Source organism: Pinus tabuliformis, chromosome 9, assembly GCF_031772625.1.
Source record: "Pinus tabuliformis cultivar Carrire ecotype Pingquan chromosome 9, CPIR1, whole genome shotgun sequence".
Lineage (NCBI taxonomy): Eukaryota > Viridiplantae > Streptophyta > Pinopsida > Pinales > Pinaceae > Pinus > Pinus tabuliformis.
In genome coordinates this window covers 1,849,600,507-1,849,615,833 of record NC_142307.1, presented here as the reverse complement: position 1 = coordinate 1,849,615,833, position 15,327 = coordinate 1,849,600,507, and the positions used below count along the sequence as shown (strand labels likewise).

Here is a 15,327-nt window from a genome sequence, read left to right as displayed (position 1 = left end):
TTAATATGTAATGACCCTTAATTCATGTGCATTAATTATGCAAAGCCTCAAAAGAGCAATGCACATCCACTTAATGACCTTTGGAATTTTACAATAACTTTTTAACTGAAGGCTTAATTAATGTTACAGTGGACCATTTATACTGTTGTCTGTGGCCTCGGAGAACATTACATCTATGTTATTTACTAAGATACTTAACTATATTTTAGTATGATCTAGATTGGAAATACAGTCCCAAAATTTCCGATCTCGATTTTTTATGAGTTTATGTTAGTCTCTAAGAACCATACATCTGTGCTATTCGAAGATATTATTACAAGTTCGAAGTCTATCCATTTTCAATTTTTCATGGTACTGTTCCTTTTGAATCTTCGCAAAAGTATAATAAAATATGCATGTGGGTGACGGGAAATTACTTTTCGGGCTGTACATGTACAAATGCCAAAACCATCATCGGATTTGTGAATTTAGTTTGTTCAGAAGAAAACTGCACAGAATAAAACAAGTGTCTGGCGATTACAATGGTAGTTATGATATTCATTTTATAGAGCTTAGCATGATCGATTCTATTTCTTGTGCTTCGGTGAAAACCCTTTACTCTTGTTCTTTGTTTGCCCACCTGAATATGTTTTTCATGGTTATTCCAAGCGTTTTCATATCTAGAGCTTTCAAAATGTTACTTTTAGATTAAATTTTTGTAAGGTGTTTTTATCATTCTTCACAAATTAGGACTTAGACTGCCCATGTCTGGGGACAGTATTAATTTACGTGTATACAACTTGGCTGTAGCCATACAAGTTTGAGCTTTACGGTGTTATCAGGCTTTCTATTAATATGGCTGGGCGTCGAATTGTTGGACAGAATTATTGGACATGTGGCATTTATGGGGAAGCATAAATGGATATATGGAGAAGACTTCACTAGTATAACAAATACCATTGGCACAGTTAATCGCCAGTCGATGCTCGAGGTAAGAAAATCAATGCAAGCTCACGTGCATCTGGGCAATATTGTTATCTTTTCAGACTTTGATGATTTGGGTAGGTATTATACCATTTCCCAAAGTGTAGTGAACAGTCATGCTATAGTCTCTTTCTTATGAATGCTTAAGATTATTTAATTTAGATCATACATATACAGATTGTGTTTGGGTACCCATGGTTGGCACGTGTGCCTGAAGTAGAATCTCACTTTGTAGGGATACGCAGTTATACTAGTTTTGTTTCACCTTGTAATGATGCAGACGTTGACTTCATTTTATGATATGTTACTTTCCTAATTTACTTCTGATTTAACTTGTATATGTGTCTATACATATAATTTTTATTTTTTCTTTTTGCTTGGGCGATGCTATATTGAATTGCATGAAGCTTTACACGGATTCCATTACTCTTGCACTCTAGTTGATAAGTAAATGGAGTGAAAATAATTCTACTTGAGATTATTAGAGTACGCATTATCTATAGATGCAAACTAGTGCTTTTATGTTAGTAACTTATTGATCATTGTCTAATTATCAGTTCATAAAAATCACAGGCTGGATGGCAGAATCAATTTGCAGCTGGGATCAAGGTCTGTTTGAAAACTTCTATGGTTGGGTGACGTTTTCCCTCCTCCTCTGTAAATGTTGGAGAGTCGGTGAATGGATTTATTATCGATCTATTATATTAAAAAATGGATTATTCTTGCAACTTTTGGCATCGTGCAGACAATCGCTGTTGTAGCTGTAGTTCCCCATGGAGTGGTCCAACTTGGTTCCACACATTTGGTAAGATGTAGCATGTGTAAATCTTTCGTTCGCTTACATATATATTTCCCTGATTTTCTTGCATGGCTTTAATATTCCAACTTTGTAACTTGAACTGTCTTTGCCTTACAGTATGATATAGCTAAATAATATTGTTTTATTGACGTCAATCAGAGCAAAAACTCTAGAGCAACCAGAAAGATTAGATTTACAAATTTTTTGTGGTGTTGTCTAACTATGAGACTTTTTGGAGTTTTTGGTAGGGATTGTTGATTTTTTTTTCTTCCATTTTTGCTGTTTAAACTGGGTTTTTGACAGCATATATGAATTCATGGTGTTGAAAAACCCCTGAGGCACTCGAATTGTGGAGAGTTCACAACTCAAACTTGTGATTCCAGCAAATTCCTGCTGGATTCTGAGCAATTTTGATCAGAATAGGTGCCGGAAAACCCTCCAAAAAGTCTAACAGATAGCCTACGGCAAATTTTGGCAGGTAGAAAATTCATAAGAAATCGCACGTAACACAGTGTAAACCCAAAAACGCTTATCAAGTATAATGCACTCCAGATTTATGCGTGTGTTGCATCTTCTTCCCCATCACTTTCTTGTGGCAAGGAGTACTCTAGCTTGATTACTATTGTTTTTCCAAAAAGGTAAATTAGATCATAAAATCCTTCAATCAGTGTTTGAAACTTCCTTATATTGCCTTCTTAGGTGGTTGTACGATGTACATTTGAAAGAAATGGCCCTCACTTTTCCTATGGAGCCTGAATTATAAAATTAGAAAAGTTTATCATTCCAATCTTCGTTCAGTCTTTTCCATTGTCACCTCGATTCTCACATCCAGACTGCGGGCTTCAAGCCTGGTTTCCTAAAGTTGCTGTACCTGAGATTGTGATTCCCAACATTTTCCTCCTGACTTGCCTAAAATACCATTCCTGTAACAGTTACTGCAGTTGCACCCATGAACCATGGTAACTGTGGTCCAAATAAGTTCATGAGGTACTTGGAGTTGTGAAACCATTTGCTTTTCTTGCTACGGTATATTGGCCTGATGTATTTCTCAAGTCTTACGTTCATATTCTTATTCAAATTTCTATATAGATTTTTCTTGTCCGCTCCTCCTACATCTGAGCTTTGAAGGAGGAGAGGTAGTATTTGAGGTCTGATATGCACTTTGAACAATCTGCAATGTACATCCACTATCTCCAACTGCTATTTATTGGTTTTGCTTTTCTTATCTGATTTCTCTTCTCGTCAGGGTTCCTTATGCTTTGCTTGAACCTGATAATTCTCCTTGGTACTTCTGCAATTATTACTTACCCCTCTTGAGTCTTGGCAAAGAAAACTTTGTATGAAGAGTTCACTGATAGTTTTCAATCTTTTGTTACTCCCTCCCTTCGGTTAATGTTTGTTTTCTTGAAATGCTGCATATATTACTTAGAGATCAAAACAGTATATCATGGGACATAAAAGTTATATTATAGGGATAACAGGGGCCCGGGAAAAATCCCGTCCTAAAAAGCTGAGCCTGCACACCAGTAGAAAGGGAGTCAACATCACAATGAAAAACAATCAGTTTGACTCTCACAAGCAGAGATAACTCTTTCTTAAGGATCCTTAAATCCCCTAGGCTAGAGTAAGAGGGGCCCTGCTAAGAATAAAATTTACAATGATGCTTCTGCAATAAGCTGACAGAATTCAATGACATTGAATGCCACAGGGATTTTTGCAGCTTCTGTGAATCATCCAAGTACCACGTAGACGAGGACCTTTCCATGAGAGAGGGGAAATAAAGAAGTGAAATTCAGCTTGAAACCACATCTAGAACTCTTTTGCAACCTGAGACCTCCAAAACACATGAAAATTTACAATGATGCTTCTGCAGTGAGCCAATAGAAATCAACAACATTGAAGATTTTTGCAGTTGCTCTGAATCATCCAAGTGCGATGTAGATGAGTACCTTTGCATGAAAGTGGGGCAATAAAGAAGTGAAATTCAGCTTGAAACCACGTGTAGAACTCTTTTGCAACCTGACGTCCCCAAAACACATGCACATCTGTTTCTTCCTTGCCACACAAGCACAAACAGCCTTTGTCACGCCTACTTTATGGAGCCTACTCTAGATAACCAACCCTTATTGGTGCAGATGTAGGCCTCCAACTTTGTGCTTAAAAGAAGAGGGTGATTGCCAAGTGAATTGACTCTTCCTCAACCAGTGTGCCATAACATCCTTAAACGCTGACTTTTGTTTAACTGAGGGACAATATTAGTGGTGTGCCACACCATATCATAAAACCGAGGGACATTATCAGCACTGTGTTATACCATATCATTAATATCCTTGGTTGAAGATCCATACCAAACAAATGGGGTGCAATTCCCAGCAATGATGCTTGTTATGGCCATTGTTCTTGCAATGCTCACATTTAAGTCTCTGCTGCCACGTGAAATTAGCAAGTTTCTTTTTGCCTTGCTAATTTTCTAAGTTACTAGGATTTGGATCTGGATACGGATCCGCTAGTTTTTTGCAAAGCCAGGATCTGGGTAAGGCAGGGAAATGACAATTACAAACATTATTTATGTTTTTTTACAATTTTTAAAAATAAATTTATATAAAAATTTCAAAAATTTTAAATTTTATAATATATAAATTACATATATTTGTAATATTTAATACTTTAAGCAGGGAAATGACAATTACAAACAATACAAATACAATTTTCTACAATTTTTAAAACTCAATTTATATAAAAATTTAAAAAATTATAAATTTTATAATTATATAACTTAACGATATTTGTAAGATTTAATACATATATGAAATAATTAATATATTTGATATTAGTTCAACCCGAATTATTTAATAATTACACTAATAGGTGTTCCCCTATTGAATGTTGTCAGATCAATCTTTCTTTTGATCGACATCTTTATCTTATGGTCATAAATGAAAGATGTTGGCATATTCAAATATTAATTACCTTGCATCTCTAAATCCATTTTTACCTTTTCATATTTACTTTATACAATAATGGAATTACCATGCAAATTATCAAATAACAATTGACATCATGGTAAAATAACAAATGGAAAATGGCATCAAATAACAAATGGAAAATGGCATTTTAAAAGGGAGAAAATGATGCCTATTGGTATATACAACAACATTTACTAGTGTGATTGTGCTAGTCATAACTATGGTGGAGCAAACTATTTGTCATTTGATACCTAAATAATAGGGAGGGGGGAGTACTTAATTAATAACTAACTAAAAGGGGGCAAACTATAATCATTCCATTATAACATAAACTATATAGGACCAAACTATTTAATAAGCATTCATTTATAACATGAATTGGATTCATAGATTTAATAAGATAGGTAAAACAACAATAGTCAAAGGAACAACAAATCTAACAAGAAGGGAAAAAGGAATGCTCTTGCTGCTCGAGAATGAAATAATCGACCTCCCAAGAGGACAAGAAATGCCAGGTTTGATGAAAATAATGTTGTTGAAAAACAAGATGAGTATTATCTTATTTCTACTTTATCTACTCCCCCCCTCCGTACACCTTGGATCATTGGTTAATTGATAGTGGAGCCTCAAGGCACTTCACTGGATATAAGAAGGTTCTCTCAAATTTAGTTGAGTGAAAAACTAATCTGAATATTATTCTTGGAGATAATGCCACCCACCTCGTGAAAGGGATTAGAACTGTTACTCTTCACTTGAACTGCGGTCAAAGCATACATCTTTAGCAAGTTTTGTATGTGCACGATTTAAAGAAAAATTTGGTGTCTATTTCTGGAATGGAAGACAAAGGCTTCAAAGTAGCTTTCATTGATGGTAAGGTACATGCATGGCATAGGAACTTTAAAAATGCTTTTACTCTTGGGTTTAGGGTTGATGGTCTTTATCGAGTTGGTGGAAGTCTTTCTGGAGCTTTGGCAAATGATACCTCTATTCAATGTGAGCTATGGCACCGAAGATTTGCTCACTTACATTCCAAAGCCTTACCCAGTGTTGGGAAGATGGTCACAAGGATGCCCGAGTTTCATATGAATCATGAAGGAGTTTGTCAAGGATGTGTAGCTAGGAAACATACAAAGGGACCATTCCCTTCTAGTGAGAGCAAACCCACTGATATTCTTCAATTGGTCCATTTTGATATGGCTGGTCCTTTGTCTGTGACTTCATTGGGAGGATACTTATGCTATGTGATATTTGTGGATGACTTCTCCTACATGACTTGGATTTATTTCCTAAAGAAGAAGGATGAATTATTTAGATGGTTCTGTTCTTTCAAAGCCTTGGTGGAGAATCATATAGGAAAGAAGATCAAGACATTAAGAATTGATAATGGAACTGAGTATGAATCTAATGAATTCAATGAATTTTGTAGAGAGGTAGGTATTAAGAGGGAGTCAGCCGTTCCATATAATCCACAACAAAATAGAGTTGCCTTAAGATAGAATCAAACTATTATGAAAGCCACTCGTACCATGATTTATGATTAAGTTCTACCAAAGTTTTATGGGGAGAAGTTGCGAACACTGTTGTGTATGTTCAAAATAGGAGCCCTTATCGAAGCCTTGTTGATTTCTGGTAGCATCAGATGTGCTCTAAGTCTCAAAGTCTGCAGGGAGACTTGGGTACATGCATTCCAAAGAACCCGGAAGGCGTTTTGGGAAATTCCACCCAGAGACAGTGTTATTAAAATAAATAATTATTTTTAATGGGACTTGTTGTCGCGCAGATTGACACGACAACGCTCAGACCGGGGGCTGTCACCCTGATCCCCGATCCCTCTGTTTAAGCCTGTCTCCCGCGGCTAAGGGGGGTAGACCCTATGAGGTGATGAAGACCAACTGTTGACCAGTTGGCTGGGAGACACGAAGCACTAAAAATGACTTTGTGAAGTTAAATGACCAGTGCCTTGTGAGATTGATGTTTAAACGATTACTTGCTAGATGTTGTAGAAATATAAACCATGAACACCAATCATTTATCATCAAATAAATCGAAAAATGCAAGATATCCAGTAAAACCACAATGCTCTTATAATGATTCAGCGATTAAAGCTCAATAATGATATCCAACAATTTTTTTTTGAAGAGATAAAGGCTTTTAAACAACCACGGAATTATGAATCATTAACCAGATATCACGTTCATATCCAGACTTGAAAATTTAAATCTTAGCATAAAAGATATAACATGATAATTCCCCGAGAACAACTAGATCTGGCAAAAATTTCCAAAAAATCTAAACTAAAATTAACTAATCTAAAACTTAACTATATAAAAATAAAACCTAATTTTTTTTTTTTATAAATAAATCTTTTTTCAATTTTTTATTTTTCATATTATAAAAATGAAAAATCTAAAAATTATAAAACTTTAAACTTAAAGTATATTCTAAATATAAGTTAAAACTATGAAAACGTTAAGACTATAGCTAAAGTCAAAATTAAAAAAATATAAAATCTAAATCTAAACCTAAGTCAAAAATGAAAAAAGCAAAATCGCATTTATTTTTTATTTTTTATTTTCATATATATTTTAAAAGAAACAAAAAACAAATTTATAAAACAAAACTAAATGAAATCGAATTTAAAAAAAAAACGAAACTATATTTGAACCCTAAACTAAACCTACGTAACCACGCAGAATGACCACAACACACCAATTCGATTTACCTGCTTCGCAAATGGAAAAGAGATCATAGCTCACCTGCACAATACGTTTACCTGGCCCGATGAAATGTCTCAATGCGTTATCAAGGTTGCCCCCGTAGCTCGTTTTGCCTCACGGACTTCTGGCATCCGCTGAATGAATGAACTGTTTCATGTGAAGATTAAACTGGCGCTTGATGCGAATCATCTGTCAGAACTCGTAAATCACTTGGCCCGAAAAGATCGAGCACACGCAGGGAGAAACCTCACGCGTGTTAGAAACCCTGCTCTGCGTGTGGATAGATTTCGACCTGAGATTTTCTGGTTATTTCCACGCAGGATATACGTTCATTGAGAACTCATTCACGCAGAATAAAACTCGATTTTCTTTTTTGTTATTCACGGATTGCACTTTGACGGTGAGACTGGCGAGGATGGTGGCTTTGAATCGAAATTTTTGCAGATACTGAATAAATTGCCTGGGCCGACAGTTTTCGATGGAGGTGAAAGGCGTTTCGCAGACGTCAATAGATACCCTTTCCCTTGCTCTTGATGCGAATCACCTCACCAGAACTCGTAAATCACTGTCAGCGGCTTGAATGAATCGTAATATTGCAAGTTTCAATGACTGGCTTGATGATCTGAGACTGAAATATGGCTCGTATCGAGAATGGGAATCCGTAGAACTGGACACTGGAGGACGCAGCTAGCAGGCGGAGCTTGAGATGATGGCAGGACAACAATATGGGCAAGCAGTGCAATGTGCCTTCACTGCAAGCTGGCTCAGAACTGAGTGTTTCAATTTGGCTTGGATTTGCTGGCTGAGCAGCGGATAGGCAACAAAAAAAAACTGGTGGAGGGTGGACACAGGTTTGTAAATAAGGTTGCAAAGACAAGGACGCAGATGCGTAGCTCACTTGTATGATGAAATGAGGGAGCCCGTATAGCAGCGGCTATGAAAGGATTGCATGCACGATGGCAGTGGGCAGAAATAAAATCATGGATTTTCTGGCCGTGGTGATTTGATTATGGCTTTGCAGCTTGAAAAGCTTGCAGCAGATAACATGAAGGGCAAACAGTGAAATGAGTGCAATAAGGAGGCACGGGGAGAGCTGGAGCTGCGTGTGGACAACCTGCTTCAGATTTGCATCATGGAAATCCTGAGATATTTTTCAAAACTTGCACCTGTATCCTGCAAAAAGAAAAGAAAGCCTAAAATAATATATGCCAGAAACTAAACTAAAAAACCCTAAACCCTAGTGAAGACTGCGGATAAGGCAAAACTTGAAACCTAGATCTACTTGACTAATTTACAGATTTTGGCCCCTTAACAGCCAGATTCAGCAATAAGCACAGAAATATTTTAAAGAATAAAAACTTCAGATTTTCACTGTGAAGAACTTCAGAAAATCTCTCATGCAAATTAGAAAAATAAACTGAATGATAGACCCAGGATCAAATCCAACTGGGCTCAGCAAAAAATGCTTGCGGGAGTTGGCTGGTTCAGCCGAGAACTTCCCCTAACGCCCGACAATCTTCTTCAGTAAGAGTTTTCCTGCACAGCTCACTTCAACCATCAGTAAAGAGGGCAAAAATGCTGCTAGATCTCAAAAAGTAATGGAGATACCTGCCATTACTTCAGAAACCCTAACAACACTCAAACCCTAGCAAGTGAACAAGATACCTGTGCTCACAATACTCTACAATAAGCTATTATTAATGGCTGAAAATAAAATATGCAGAAAATTAAACAATCTCACAACATTTCCAAAGAGTAACACCAGCTAGATTTGGACCCCAAAGTCTTCTTTTATTAACTAGAAAACAGATTACAAGAGAGCTTCTTCAGTACCAGACTCACAGATCCAATTATCTGAAATGACCCCTAGCACCCTATTTAAAGGAAATGATCCCAACGGTTAGTTCGAGTGATCCATGTTGAAATGATCTCGACCGTCGATGAGGATCAAGACATCTCTTAATCTCATCCGTCGAAATTGTTAACTTATTATTAAAAATAATATTTTGCATGCATTCACTCAAAATATTATTATTTTATTATTTTGGGTTTTTGCTTTATTTTATAATTTTTTATTATTTTTTTATTTATTTCATTTTTTAAATTTTTTAAATTTTTTTAAATTTTTATTTATTTTATTTATTTTTTTAAATGGATCATCGAACTAAGCCTTTGGAAACATCACCTAGGACCTAGGACTTAGGACTCATGAGGGGATTTAAAACATTTTCCAACCCTCAAGACACATTACATCATGACTTTTACAATTTACATCCTAAGGGGGAAAACCCCTTTATCATAGACCCTGAAAAACCACCCAGTTCTGCGACACAACTATAATCTAGCAGATTAACACACTAGGATTCTCCTAAAGTTCTAATAACAAAATGCATCCCGGCTTTGGGGTCAGGCTGAAGGAAAACTCTGCCGATCATAGATCGGTGAGACGAAAAACCTTCCGGGACGTAGATTATCATTAGAAGGTTAGGTCCACCTAGGCAATTTACATAAACGACTCATATCTGCTAAGATTATTTACAATTCATACATGCAGACTGGGTTTACAATTTAAACGATCAAGTTGCTGATGACTGCAGGCTGGCACGGACACGTCGATCAAGTGCTGCCCCTTTTTGCAAAGAAAAGGGGGTGTACTGCATAGGTAGTTGACCGGTAGTGGTCAACGTCTGGCTCTACTTGGGGACACGTTGCTGCACTGTAGGAATGTGAGAATCCAGAATCTGCATCTACGCAATACACAATAAAATATAAGTAGCGTCCGTCCAAAAATCATCATATAACATTAAGCACAGGAAAGATATAAGCTCTTCATTTATTAACTAATCTAGAAAAGTAAATCTAATCCTCAAACAGAAATGAAAATGCGGAAAAACAAGGAGTAGGGTTAGAAATACAATACAAAGGATGCCCCATGGCATCAGATGTGTTCAATATAGTGTATATTGAGCATTTGCCTGCTTTCAGGCAAATCTGTCGGCTGCTTGTCGGATGTGCCATGTCCAATTCTGCATATGGTAGGACTTTTTCCTATCCGAAAATCAAGCTGCTCGCGGCCGTCTGATGCATCAAATCTTCTTCTTATTTTCTTTCTCTTGCGCTTTTTCTTTGTAGCAGGTTGTATTACTGATGACATGCAACTTTCTGTTTCAAAGCTATCAGATGAAGTATGTAAGATATGCGTGACATGTCTTTCTTTATCCTGCATCTGATCTTTATCATTTTTTAGTCTATCTGGATCACCTTCAATTAACCATCTTTCAATCGAACCAATGACCTCCTCATAATAGGATGGAACTTGTTGCGACAAATGAGAAGGCTCCTGATCTGTTGATGTTCCCTGGTTTCTCTTATCCTCTTACCATTGTTGAAACTTTTGAACCTGTATTTTAATGGCATCCATCTGACTAGAGTGTTCAACCTTTATAGCACTGATTTGCCTGGCATGGTTTTCTTCCATATCTTTTATTACTTTATCGTTCTTTTCCTTTATGTCTATCAAGCAATGCTGCATAGAGTTTATTTCTTCTTTATGATTTGCTTGCATGGTGGCCAACTGATTATTATGATTGAACGTCATGATAGTCATTTCTTCATCCATAGTTAATAACTTGTTTTGCATAGAATTAATTTCCCTATCATGATCAGCTTTCATGGTCGTCATATTTTCCTCTAAGTTTGACATTTTGCTTTGCATGAAACTAATTTCTGTGTCATGATTAGTCTTTATGACCTCAATTTCTTTAGCATGCTGATTTTGCATAATCTCCATCTCCCTATTACGTTTTTCCAGGTGGGTGCATAAAGTTCTCACATCATTGACGTAATTAGTTTGATTAATCTCCATATTTTTTACTAGCAGCATTAGTTCTTGTATAATTTGCCTTTGATCTTCCTTTTCATTGTCATTTGTCCCTGCTTTTCCACTATCATGGACTCGATCTGAAATAGTACAGGTGGACGACACATTCTGATATGAAGAATCGTCTTGGAATCTTTCATCGACAGCTGGACCTTTTATCAAATTACCTTCATTCTGTTGCACAATTTTAGGGGTAGAAGGCAAGCTGTTTGGATTGTCATATCTATCTTTAAAAGCATTGACGATGTCTTGTAAAGAAGTGAAAGAATCCTTAGGAAAATTATTAAACCAATTCAAGACATCACGCTCTAAAGAAAAGACAAAAAGACGCATTTTGATATCTTCATGATTAAACTGAGGGGGTCTACAATATATGATCATTATGAGAGTAAACAAGCCTAGATGCCTTCTAACAGCGATTGAATCACCACCCGAAAAAATAGGTAATTTAGAAATGGCCTCCTCCGGAAAATCATGGCGACGGTCAGTAAAATGACATGGTTTAAATGAATAATCCATGATGAATAATAAGGGATCAGATGGATGATAGAAATAGATCTCTGCTCAAGAAAGTCAAGAGATGAAAGAAGTGGAGTCGCCACTTGAACAATGAATCTGATTCTAGGATCCAAAAAGTAACCACAAGCAGATATGAGGAAAGCTTCTTGTCTGGGAAAAATGAGAAAATGGAGTCGCCACCCAAACAAGAAACAAAACGAAGAGATGCTACTGATATGGCGAAAAATAAGGCAATAAAAGATCCAAATGATAACCCCAAAGGTTGAATCTGCCAGCTCAAAATGAGAGATGAGAAAGATGAGAAAATGAATGTCGATGAAACTCCAGGAACAGAAAAACTCTGTCCCCGGCAACGGCGCCAAAAAATGTTGGCGTTGCCGGGCCAGATGAAAAGATAAGAAATGAGAAGGATGATTGTCGTTGAAACGCCGAGAAAACAATTTCCCCGGCAACGGCGCCAAAAAATGTTGTCGCGCAGATTGACACGACAACGCTCAGACCGGGGGCTGTCACCCTGATCCCCGATCCCTCCGTTTAAGCCTGTCTCCCGCGGCTAAGGGGGGTAGACCCTATGAGGTGATGAAGACCAACTGTCGACCAGTTGGCTGGGAGACACGAAGCACTAAAAATGACTTTGTGAAGTTAAATGACCAGTGCCTTATGAGATTGATGTTTAAACGATTACTTGCTAGATGTTGTAGAAATATAAACCATGAACACCAATCATTTATCATCAAATAAATCGAAAAATGCAAGATATCCAGTAAAACCACAATGCTCTTATAATGATTCAACGATTAAAGCTCAATAACGATATCCAGTAAATTTTTTTTTGAAGAGATAAAGGCTTTTAAACAACCACGGAATTATGAATCATTAACCAGATATCACGTTCATATCCAGACTTGAAAATTTAAATCTCAGCATAAAAGATATAACATGATAATTCCCCGAGAACAACTGGATTTGGCAAAAATTTCCAAAAAATCTAAATTAAAATTAACTAATCTAAAACTTAACTATATAAAAATAAAACCTAATTTTTTTTTTTATAAATAAATCTTTTTTCAATTTTTTATTTTTCATATTATAAAAATGAAAATTAAAAATCTAAAAATTATAAAACTTTAAACTTAAAGTCTGTTCTAAATATAAGTTAAAACTATGAAAACGTTAAGACTATAGCTAAAGTCAAAATTAAAAAAATCTAAAATCTAAATCTAAACCTAAGTCAAAAATGAAAAAAGCAAAATCGCATTTATTTTTTATTTTTTATTTTCATATATATTTTAAAAGAAACAAAAAACAAATTTATAAAACAAAACTAAATGAAATCGAATTTAAAAAAAAAACGAAACTATATTTGAACCCTAAACTAAACCTACGTAACCACGCAGAATGACCACAACACACCAATTCGATTTACCTGCTTCGCAAACGGAAAAGAGATCATAGCTCACCTGCACAATACGTTTACCTGGCCCGATGAAATGTCTCAATGCGTTATCAAGGTTGCCCCCGTAGCTCGTTTTGCCTCACGGACTTCTGGCATCCGCTGAATGAATGAACTGTTTCATGTGAAGATTAAACTGGCGCCTGATGCGAATCATCTGTCAAAACTCATAAATCACTTGGCCCGAAAAGATCGAGCACACGCAGGGAGAAACCTCACGCATGTTACAAAACCCTGCTCTGCGTGTGGATAGATTTCGACCTGAGATTTTCTGGTTATTTCCACGCAGGATATACGTTCCATTGAGAACTCATTCACGCAGAATAAAACTCGATTTTCTTTTTTGTTATTCACGGATTGCACTTTGACGGTGGGACTGGCGAGGATGGTGGCTTTGAATCGAAATTTTTGCAGATACTGAATAAATTGCCTGGGCCGACAGTTTTCGATGGAGGTGAAAGGCGTTTCGCAGACGTCAATAGATACCCTTTCCCTTGCGCTTGATGCGAATCACCTCACCAGAACTCGTAAATCACTGTCGGCGGCTTAAATGAATCGTAATATTGCAAGTTTCAATGACTGGCTTGATGATCTGAGACTGAAATTTGGCCCGTATCGAGAATGGGAATCTGTAGAACTAGACACTGGAGGACACAGCTAGCAGGCGGAGCTTGAGATGATGGCAGGACAGCAATATGGGCAAGCAGTGTAATGTGCCTTCACTGCAAGCTGGCTCAGAACTGAGTGTTTCAATTTGGCTTGGATTTGCTGGCTGAGCAGCGGATAGGCAACAAAAAAAAACTGGTGGAGGGTGGACACAGGTTTGTAAATAAGGTTGCAAAGACAAGGACGCAGATGCGTAGCTCACTTGTATGATGAAATGAGGGAGCCCGTATAGCAGCGGCTGTGAAAGGATTGCATGCACGATGGCAGTGGGCAAAAATAAAATCATGGATTTTCTGGCCGTGGTGATTTGATTATGGCTTTGCAGCTTGAAAAGCTTGCAGCGGATAACATGAAGGGCAAACAGTGAAATGAGTGCAATAAGGAGGCACGGGGAGAGCTGGAGCTGCGTGTGGACAACCTGCTTCAAATTTGCATCATGGAAATCCTGAGATATTTTTCAAAACTTGCACCTGTATCCTGCAAAAAGAAAAGAAAGCCTAAAATAATATATGCCAGAAACTAAACTAAAAAACCCTAAACCCTAGTGAAGACTGCGGATAAGGCAAAACTTGAAACCTAGATCTACTTGACTAATTTACAGATTTTGGCCCCTTAACAGCCAGATTCAGCAATAAGCACAGAAATATTTTAAAGAATAAAAACTTTAGATTTTCACTGTGAAGAACTTCAGAAAATCTCTCATGCAAATTAGAAAAATAAACTGAATGATAGACCCAGGATCAAATCCAACTGGGCTCAGCAAAAAATGCTTGCGGGAGTTGGCTGGTTCAGCCGAGAACTTCCCCTAACGCCCGACAATCTTCTTCAGTAAGAGTTTTCCTGCACAGCTCACTTCAACCATCAGTAAAGAGGGCAAAAATGCTGCTAGATCTCAAAAAGTAATGGAGATACCTGCCATTACTTCAGAAACCCTAACAACACTCAAACCCTAGCAAGTGAACAAGATACCTGTGCTCACAATACTCTACAATAAGCTATTATTAATGGCTGAAAATAAAATATGCAGAAAATTAAACAATCTCACAGCATTTCCAGAGAGTAACACCAGCTAGATTTGGACCCCAAAGTCTTCTTTTATTAACCAGAAAACAGATTACAAGAGAGCTTCTTCAGTACCAAACTCACAAATCCAATTATCTGAAATGACCCCTAGCACCCTATTTAAAGGAAATGATCCCAACGGCTAGTTCGAGTGATCCATGTCGAAATGATCTCGACCGTCGATGAGGATCAAGACATCTCTTAATCTCATCCGTCGAAATTGTTAACTTATTATTAAAAATAATATTTTGCATGCATTCACTCAAAATATTATTATTTTATTATTTAGGTTTTTTGCTTTA

General features: G+C 36.9%; 1 protein-coding gene across 1 annotated transcript in view; it reads left to right on the top strand.

Annotated features, from left to right (window-relative positions):
- Window positions 1-404: 404 nt before the first annotated feature.
- The window catches only part of LOC149156230 (transcription factor LHW-like), a 103,016-nt gene continuing 88,093 nt past the window's right edge, over window positions 405-15,327 (top strand). The window contains exons 1-4 of the mRNA XM_089444683.1: window positions 405-524; window positions 862-970; window positions 1,537-1,572; window positions 1,709-1,768. Coding sequence (XP_089300809.1) covers window positions 884-970; window positions 1,537-1,572; window positions 1,709-1,768 — 183 coding nt within the window. The 5' untranslated portion in view covers window positions 405-524; window positions 862-883. The remainder of the gene's footprint in view (window positions 525-861; window positions 971-1,536; window positions 1,573-1,708; window positions 1,769-15,327) is intronic.